Here is a 10103-nt window from a genome sequence, read left to right as displayed (position 1 = left end):
TATAAATAACACAAAACACAATGAATGGTGATTCAGTGATGTGTAAAAACTGGCGAGATTTACAATGCATCCAATTTTTGTAAATTTGCCCTACAATGAGCGGATGATATCATAGAAGAAAGAATTTTAACAGAATACAAAACTGTGAATATTGCCTTTTTCTTCGTGATGTATTTGGATATGGCTTCAGCATCAAAATGAAGGTTGAAGAGGAAAGACAATTACTGTACGATTTATGTAGGAATTAAGTACCAAACCTAGAATGCCAGCACATTCACCGATAGATATAGTGCATATATGTTTAGTCTTGGTGAAAGAAGATACGGCAGCCGACTCTGGTTGAATGTTGTACAATTTGGTTACGTGGTAACAAGTTTTGTACAATGTATATGTTTTTCCAATTGGATCTGGCCACATAGCCAGCTGACATCCAGGCAACAGCAGGATTAAAACAGTGGCCTGTGCATCGAGACACAAGAACCACTCCTATACCTGCACCACGTGAAATGGATCTAATAAGTTCAAAGAACGTCATTCGTTTATCGGTCGGGCACCAATGACGTCATTTCCAAGGGACATAAGCCATGGTGTATTTATTATGGACATAGAACCCTCGGTTAATGTGGAAAATATTAATCCATATAACGCAAAAAATAAATTGCTTACTTCTGATATCTGTACTGTTTTGGCTATCTAACTACTTGACAAACACTTTTGTGCGAGACAAAAAGGTAAATTTCGACTAAACTTGCCCTTTAAGCACAGTAGAGGAGACTCATACCCACTCTAAATCCATAGAACTAGCAACAGGATCAGAAACTGTTCAAATCTACATACAATTTACAATGCAACAGGCAGTATTACTTGAGCTAAATCATCCTGATCATGGTATGGAGTAAATAACTGGGTCTGGACCAGACAAACCAACAATGGCATGGAGATAATCACATTACTGATTTACCTGAACCAGGTTTTCTCCTCTTTAACATGTGTAGTTATATTTGCAAGATTTACAAGGAATTTCCATCAGATAACGGAAATTATGCATATGTTAATGAGATTTCATACTTCTATAGTTTTGTCCACATGTCCCAATGATTAATAAAAGTCATCATTATCTTTATATGTTGTTGAGTGCTGCCACCCTGTTGACATCATCACTAACAAGAACATCAAGCTTCACATTGAATAGCAGAATTTGAGACATTGATGACATTAACAAAATGGTATGATATAGTTTGAAGTTCTTAACTTTTGTCATGACACATAATATATAAGATAAATCTACCCTGCCAATGAAACTATCCTCATGGAATGCTCAATATGTTTTAAAAATTCAGAATTGAGATGGTCAATAAATGTTAACTTAAAGAGCCACTGATCCAGAGCCAACAGTCTAATTACGAAACCTAACTGCAAACTAGTCAGCCCCTGCTCCCTCGACCGTGACGGACTCGGGGACTGGGCTACTGTCCACCTTGGCAGAATTTCTTCAACCTAATCAGTGGGACATTAGGAGAGGGTGGATGCCCATCAGATGCCGTTATTTGAAACTATCCCCAGTAGTTCTTGTCTGATTGTAATAAAGTATCCCAGAAGTGTAGGCTTTTTCAGATTTTCAAATGTTTGGATGGTATAGTGACTGATCCAATTTGAACCTATTTCTGTGTTTTTACCTCAATATTTAATCATGTAAAAATATGATGTCTATTATGTATGCTATGATATCAAAAATACACATTTGATATATTTGAATCCATGAACTAAACAACCCCACTTTGCCACTGCAAAATAAATCTGAAATTTTACTTAGGTACATAGGTATATACAGTTTTTAACAGCAAAAGTACACAGCAAATGCTTATATATATTTCTTAGGTAACAATGAAGTTCTGTTCGTATCTTCAAAACAGTTTTTTTTTTTCAGGCAATCAAACTGACATGCAATACAGCGATTACTATTCTCTTGCTGTAACCCTTCTTTGGTGGTAAACCTACACATATACTAGTATGTTATTTGTCATCATTCCCTTGATGGTCAGTTAATGAATTTATAAAAGGAATAATTAGTGATAACACCACTCAGATTACCCGACAAAGGTTCCCATTTGGCATTTCTTGTGTCTGGAGTAAATACTCATCATTATAAATTGAGGTCTGCAGGGTTTTACACAGACTTTGAAAAATGGGAGTCATAGTGACTTACAATATTTATTTTTGGGAGTCATTTTCAATATTTGGGAGTCATGAAAATTTTCATATTTCTTTATGTAAAACATTCTCCGTATGTAACTGTGTATGTTACACCACCAAATGAAACTACAGCATTGTTCAATTCAAACAGCCAGGATTACTGTCTCCTCTGAGTACTCTGGAACAATCTGACAGCTCTGTAAAAGTGAAACTATCATCGAACAATATCTTTTTTTGCTTATCAAATCGATTTTATTGAACTTTATGTGGATATTGATGGATACATTACCCGAACAAGGTAATAGCCTGATATTGTTGTTATAACTTTAGTCTGTTTTAATTTTAATATTTGCATTTTGCTTTTATTTATTTGTTATGGCATTCAACAGAATCATTTCTTTTGCTGTGAAGTGTAATGAGACAGACAACATACACTAGGTCAGGGCGAGTGTGTGAAATATGATACACGTTGGCAATCTATAAAATGTCTAGATATTACAATCATGTTATAAATTCACTAAGTATAAATGCATACAACTATGATAGTAAACTAATTAGGATTATAAGACAAAATATAAAGACGTACATTGACTTCGTTATTTCAGTCCTAACATTTTTTACCACTGGCAGATGGTTAAACTTAAAATGTTTTCATTTGTTATCAAAATAATGCCATTTAATACAACATTCAGATTGACTAGTAGTGAACATAAGCTCACTACTCTCCCCAAGACTCCCATGTACTAGTTAGCCTTACTTTCAAAACAATGCTATTATATCAGGCTTCTCACCAAATTAAAGGTCAAATTATTTCTTAAATCAAATTTACATCCAATTACGTTAACATTTTTATAAAGTCAACATTACTATGAAATCAAAATGTTACATCAAAATCAGCATGTTTATCCAAGTAAATATTTTTTTTATAAGAAACCAAATTATTCATCAAAGTCTACATAATTTTACAACAAAATCCACATAAGATTATCGAGTAAATAGATTTCATCTTTGTTGATCAGTCTATACTTATACTATCAATTGCGGATGAGGGTGGCGCAGCAGAGGAAACAAACCAGTCATGAATTCTGGGATATCATCCGGGTACACACTGGAGAAAAACAATAACAAAAGCAACAACCAGTCCACGGAAATTGCTCTGGATCAGTGGCCTTTTAATCCTTGTGTCACTATCATAATGATCACCAATTATCATTTTGCAGAACTTACCTTGATAATGACAGAACGTTGCCAACAGTGTACAAAACAGCAAACATGACGAGACCATTTTTTGCAAATAATAAACAGGTTCCCTGAAAGATAAAATTACTGATGCTGAACCAGGAGGGAGAACACAGTGAGAAGCAACGCTCTGAAGATTTCTTTTTGGCAGATGCACCTCATAATGTTTATTGTAATGTTTTCTTGAAACACTTTCACATATATCATGTGTACATACAGAATTAAATGAGTGAGTCAGTGACTGAGTTGGGTTTAAAGACACTTAACAGTGCTTTAGCTAAATCACGGCATCTCAGGTAAGTTGGGGAGGAAAAATAGAGTGAGTGAGTGGTTTTTACGCCGTTTTAGCAATATACCAGCAATATCATGGTGGGCGACACCAGAAAGAGGCTTCACACATTGTTCTCATGTAGGGAATCGAACCCGGGTCTTCGGCATGATGAGCCAATGATTTAACCACAAGGCTACCCCACCGTCTCGGAGGAAAGCTGGAAGTGATACAAGTTTCGTATTTGTACCACATTGGAGAAGCCCACAAGTATTGGAATGATGCTGACAAACCTTGAAACATAATCAGGATGAACACTGATTGAACACACACTAAGGGTAACTTACTAACTAACTCAGTGAACTCAGGAGCCATAGACAACTAGACTGTAGTATTCTTTTGCAAGTTCAAATGATACAGCCCATCAACTTACCAACGTTGATAACACAACACCGAGGACAAAACACACTATGAAGCCTTTTATTCGGGTTGACCAACTTAAGGTGGAGGCATCAGATATCTGCAGAAAGAACAAATAACAATCACCAATGCACCCACGGCAATTTGACACAACTGTTGATCTGGGCTGTGACAAGTCCACATTTAGTATCCAGGGCCTAGATTTTCGAAGCTCTCTTAGCGCTAAGATGTTAATGCGTAAGTTAATGTTAATGTATGGCACTTACGCCACTATCTTAAAAATCTAAACCGAAAAAATCTTGGCCCAGGTATAACCACTTCTTACTGGACCCTACCTTGGTACCTGCTGTAGGTCTCAATAGATAGATAGGTACAAAATCTCCTGAAGGGAACCATTTGAAACTAATACTATAATAGCAAAAAGTTTAGAACAATTCGTTCATGCATACAGTAAAATAAAATTAAGCCTTATCTGAATTTTTACATAAAACAGCCAAAAAGAAATGCAAACATTTGTCATTTGTTGTGTAATCATGGAGTTCTAGATATATCCTGTTATTAATTTGATTTAAACAATAGATCACATGACTAACCAACTGTCCAGGCAGAATCCGGAACCTAGTTAGTACCACTTGATCTAGGTATCTTAGTTTCCAGCCCAACCACTAATAACCATTAGAACATTGATATAGACAGCATGTCTTGATCAATTTGTGAAATACATTTTCTCATTACCCCAAGCTCATCATGCCAATGTGAAATGTCCATGTTTGAGGATGGGTAACCGGTGCCATTAATTTCAGATTCAAACATTAACCGTTGTAATGGTTTAAAAGTGATTTGTATTATTGTTTACATTTAAATGTTTACATCACTTCAGGTAATGATGAACATAACAGACATCAATGACATCAATTGACACTATGTTCCCTACACTTAGATTACAGTTAAACAGTTATACTTTCGACATTTCATGATAAAAAATTACAAACAAATCCAATGGACAGCTCATACAGTTCCACTGGGTTAACGTTTAGAAAATTCTCAGACTTTGATGCTGTCCATGCGCCCCCACAGTGGCTAGATGATGATGTAAATTGAGTCAGTGACAGAAATTGAAAGTGGGGACTGACTGACTGAGTGAGTTTGGTTTTACGCCGCTTTTAGCAATATTCCACTATTTCCAGTAACATCATGGCAGGGGATACCAGAAATGGGCTTCACACATTGTACCCATGTGGGGATTTTCACCTGGGTCTTTGGCGTGATGTGAAATCGGGGAAACATTACAAGATGGCAACATTGGAATATTTGAAATCATTGCAATTATCATATACACATTGCAACAGATTTCAGACCATCACCAGAAGATTTAACCTTTGATTGTTTTGATTTGTCAGCCTTAGGGATAAGCAGTTCATGTTTCCGACAAAAGCTTAAGATTACACTGAGGTCACATGTGGGACAGGAACCCTTGACCAGCAGATCCTGGTATTCCTAGGGGATGCAATACTCTGCTACCACCCCCCTATCCTCTGAAATGTGAAGTAAAATACTTAATACATAAGCAAGCTGTTTTATAATAAATCTTCCACTATACATATTTCCCTTGTCATGGGTTTTTTGTATGCTTAAGAACATACTGTGTTATCTCATAAACAATTGTAAAACAGGTCACAAAACTTAATCCTAAGCACAAGCCATCATTCAAGAATTTACCATGTTTACAGTGTCTGTGTGATGCAATTACCCTCATTACAGCATGAGTAAGAACTGTCTACGATCCTGTCATGCGCGCGCACACACACACACACACACACACCAAAGAGCCTTGGGTGTGTGTGGATAATATGTTGTGTTCATCGATACTGTGCATAAAATATATCTCATCACTAAGTTGAGTTTCAGACATACTTACTTGACTAAACTGATATTAAAAACAATCAAATATGTAAGTAAATCATTCGATTGAAAGCCTGATCCAAAGGTAATATTATTACATATGGTAATATACGTCTGTGGTCTCCCTCAATGGCCTTGTCTGAAAATTCAACAGGTTTTCTGAATTTGGTGATTAAACTCAGATGATTGTAATCTAATAATGGCAATGGACTAGACAGGCCGTGTGGATAGTGCAACTGGCAAAGTTTCATTTCAGCTAAACAGCAGACATTCTGGCGCATGACTGTTTTAATATTTGCAATTTGTATGCAAGCTGTTGACTTCAAAGACTCCAAGGCAGTCTGGTCACTTGGGAGGTGTGACAACCGCGACATCCCGGAAATATATTATCATTTCGTTATGTTTGAACATATATACCTGTGTGACGATCCCTTTCTCTTCGTCTTCATCGTCTCCACTCAACGCTTTCTTCAGTTTGTCCATTTTGTTTTGATTATTTGTAGCAAACTCGATCTTGTGACTCACTATAACATGAGTTTGTTGTCAGAATGGTTCCGAAACAGCGCCACCTTTGGACAAAGGGACATAACTATTCAACAGGTGCTTGCTGTCCACTAGAAATAGGCCGTCAGTGTCATGCGTTTCTAGTCTCTGAGACTTTAAATCTGTGACATTAAATATTTAAATCATCCACACATTGGATGACAACACAACACAGTAACATTATATTTTGGTATGTATATAAATCTCGCAAACGTACGCGTTTACTGATGGCGTTCAGGTCAGTATGTATATGTGTGCGTACGTATGTGCGCGGTGCGTGTGGGTAGTTCTTGACACTGTCTGTGTCTTCCCTTTAAAGAAAGGCAGTGTCGTAGGTAGCCCAGGGGGGAAAGCCCCCCCCCCCCAATTTTTAACAGAATATTTTTTGTACATCAAAGAAGTTATCCCTCACCGCAGCCCCTGAAATCCAACCCTCAATTAATGACGCAAAGATTGCGATGGCGAGGGGGATGACTATCCCCCCACCCCAAAAAAATTTTAAAAAAATAAATAAAAAAAATAAATAAATAAAAAAATTAATGTACACAGTAAGTGATCCCCTGCATGCCATGTACAAAAGCAATGACCCCCTCCCCTTTCCTATAATGTTTAAGCATAACATTTTAATAATTTCATGTACAAAATTGCTGATCCCCCTAGTACATGTGTACAAAGTGCTGAGCCCCACATCTATAGGACAAAATGGGTGTCCCCCTTTAAAATATCATCAACCCACCCACCCACCACACACACACACACACAGCTATAAAATTATGAACGGTCCCTTAATTACACATGATTACAGCAATCATTAATAAATAAAATATGGAATCCAAGGCAATGACATACTACGCGGAACCCTATAAAATGTTGTGAACAAAATACTTCATTAGAAAAAGGATTGCATTCAATCCACAAAGACAGGATAGACAAAGTTTAAAATACTAGTAACCTACAAAACAACGAATGCACATTACACAAACAAACACTGATGGGTGAATAATAAATAGATAGTATTATATAAACTATACTCATTTTTATTTTTGGAACTATGAACCGATGCTATATCATAAATCATTCCCTCATCCCCATGATCAAGACATTGTGGTAACGTGATCTGAAAAGTCTTGCAACTTACAACATGGTCGTCACTGCAGCGAGCTAACCTGGTGACAGAACATCAGTGGTACTTCGTGCATCAGCTTGTAGATTACTTGGCTCCACTGATTACCAACATGTCATGAACTTTCTAGGTTGACAAGGCTACGAAGGGGCTGCTGTTATGAGTTCGAGCCTCAGTGAAGTACGGGCAAAGGTTGCATCACTGTATTCAAATGCCATCCTAGTACATTGCCAACAGTCAACAGGCTGCAGATCTGTTCCATCTATCAGGAACTTGTTTGAAAGTGTCACAAAACTGACTTGGCTTCTCAGTGGCAGTGCTACTTAGAGGAAGTCCACCCACCTTGAGGCCGATGAGGACGACGACTCTGAGCTGATTGGCACTGATTGAGCCACAGGATGATGAACTGGAAATGGAAGCGTCAACAATTTAATTGATGAAAGGATCGAAGCGAAAAGCAGTACCAAAGTTCTGTGCCACACGGGGAGGCACCCAAGGTATCAACACTGTCTGCACTGATGGCAAAATACCACACTGTTTTGCAAAGTCTGGATCAGATTGCAGATTCAAGCTCTGAAGATGCAAAATCAGATGCCAATTCATACATACGCCTGATAACCGGTTCTCAGTTCATTGTTGCGCAGTTTGTACTCAGTTTCTGCAGTAGTGTTATTCTTTCCTTGCAGTCTGTGTCATGTGACTTAGGTTCTGCATACCGTGATGTTGCTGTCTCCCGTGAATGCATTGCAAACTCGCGCACAAGAGATATTGTCAAAGTCTGGGATAGAACTGTCACCTTGGCCAAGTGTAATGTACGTAGACGTGACATCCTGACAGTGTTCATGACCATACCAGTCGGCAGTGTGGCTTGTGAAAGGTCTTTCTCCTCTCTTCGAAGACTCAAGTTGTGGACACGAGCAACAAGGAGCCCTGAACGTCTAACTGGTCTGACAATGATGCACACATACAGAAGTACACCGTTGATACCAACTCCTTGCACTGTCTACTCTAGGAAGACAGACTGGAGGAAATTCAAATACAGCTAAAAGTGTATAATGGTGTCAAAATCATATTTGATATTCCCTTGGAACTGTAAGTGTGTTCATTTCATGGTTGATCATAAATAAAGCAATCTTTCTGACTGACTTATCTTGTTAAGTTGCATCGAGTAAAGTGACGAGTAATATTGAACAAACCTGAAGATATCATGTATATAGTGTAAATTTCACGTGTAATTTCTGGACTGTCACTTGAAGTTAATAAAAAAAACTATTTTATACAAAATTGGAGATTACGTAAATGGAGTCATTTTACCTTCAGAAAGCAGGAAATTGTATCTAAGAGCATCTAATTTTAAAAAATTCCCGGGACCCCTCTAGATCGCGGCCTCGAACGTGGATAGTTTAATAAAACTTTAATGCATGGATCATTTCACCTCCATGGGGTAGTGCGTTTAGTAACTATTCAAAACCAGATCATATTCTATTTCCGCTTCATTATTGGCGGATATTGTCATGTACAATATTTCCTGTTGCACATTGCTTTTATTCGTCAACTGCGATGTTTAACCCGCGACAGTCAACGAGAGTAAGGATTGGAATAAGTCGGGGACATCCGAAGAACTCCTGCAGAATGTCCTTAAAATGGATATGTGTCACTATGTGTGTGACAACAACAGGCTTTGTGAGTAGTTTGAGATATGTTAAATCCATATTAATTATTCTGCTGAAAATGTTTATCGATATATAACAGCGCCTTGTTTGCGCCCGTTAAAGAATACAAACGGCTCTGGGTTGTGAGGCCGATACGTTTATTTCTGGTCTATTTTATTAAACAGCCTGAAGGAACATATGTCTGAACTATGTCACAAGTTATAATGTGTTGCATAATATTAATACAAATATACAACGATCATACATGAACGATATTCGTTTGAAAATATATATAAAAGATGTGATTGAATATGTAACCGTGTGGATATGAACACAATATGTAACGTTCACTGGAATACAGTAGCTTCAACTTCTAGAATGCCAATCAAAGAAGTCGAGCTGTGTGTGTTCCTCGCGAAGGACTCTGGTTCCGGTGCACAGTTATTGTACAAACAGAAAGCATTTAAATGTTGACACAATCTACACAATCTACATATTCAGCTGTAACCTTTTATTAAGCTTAATCTAATTTAGCAAAGGTTTACATTATCAAATAACCTTACAGTATTTCGCCTTTTCCAGTATCTGCAAAAGCAATGGTTATCGTTGAAACTTCTGTCTAAATGTCAATTGTCAAGATGTCAATGATTATTAATATTCAAACTACGTTTGAAATCAAAACCTTCAAATTTGATGAGTTAATCTTCTTATGCTGTTTACTAGGTTGTGGCCACATCATCAAGTCCAACAGCTCCCATTCCGA

At 37.4% G+C, this 10103-nt stretch overlaps 1 protein-coding gene across 1 annotated transcript; it reads right to left on the bottom strand.

Annotated features, from left to right (window-relative positions):
• Positions 1-1120: 1120 nt before the first annotated feature.
• On the bottom strand, positions 1121-6590 carry LOC124277849 (vesicle transport protein SFT2B-like). Its single transcript, XM_046713565.1, has 4 exons — positions 6440-6590; positions 4134-4220; positions 3421-3503; positions 1121-1160 (listed from the first exon to the last, which is right to left on the bottom strand). Exons 1-4 carry the CDS (start codon positions 6503-6505, stop codon positions 1121-1123), a joined length of 276 nt encoding a protein of 91 aa, XP_046569521.1. The 5' UTR covers positions 6506-6590.
• Between the last annotated feature and the right edge of the window lie 3513 nt (positions 6591-10103).

Source organism: Haliotis rubra, unplaced genomic scaffold (assembly GCF_003918875.1).
Source record: "Haliotis rubra isolate DU_JTF1 unplaced genomic scaffold, ASM391887v1 Scf2286, whole genome shotgun sequence".
Lineage (NCBI taxonomy): Eukaryota > Metazoa > Mollusca > Gastropoda > Lepetellida > Haliotidae > Haliotis > Haliotis rubra.
The sequence above is the reverse complement of the archived record's forward strand: the minus strand, read 5'-3'. Positions and strand labels throughout refer to the sequence as shown.

Coding starts and splice junctions, on each gene's coding strand:
- LOC124277849 (XM_046713565.1), bottom strand. CDS start 6,505: ATGGACAAACTGAAGAAAGCGTTGAGTGGAGACGATGAAGACGAAGAG. Junction 4,221..6,439: donor AGAAAGGGATCGTCACACAG/GTATATATGTTC, acceptor TTCTTTCTGCAG/ATATCTGATGCCTCCACCTT. Junction 3,504..4,133: donor GTGTTGTGTTATCAACGTTG/GTAAGTTGATGG, acceptor TTTATCTTTCAG/GGAACCTGTTTATTATTTGC.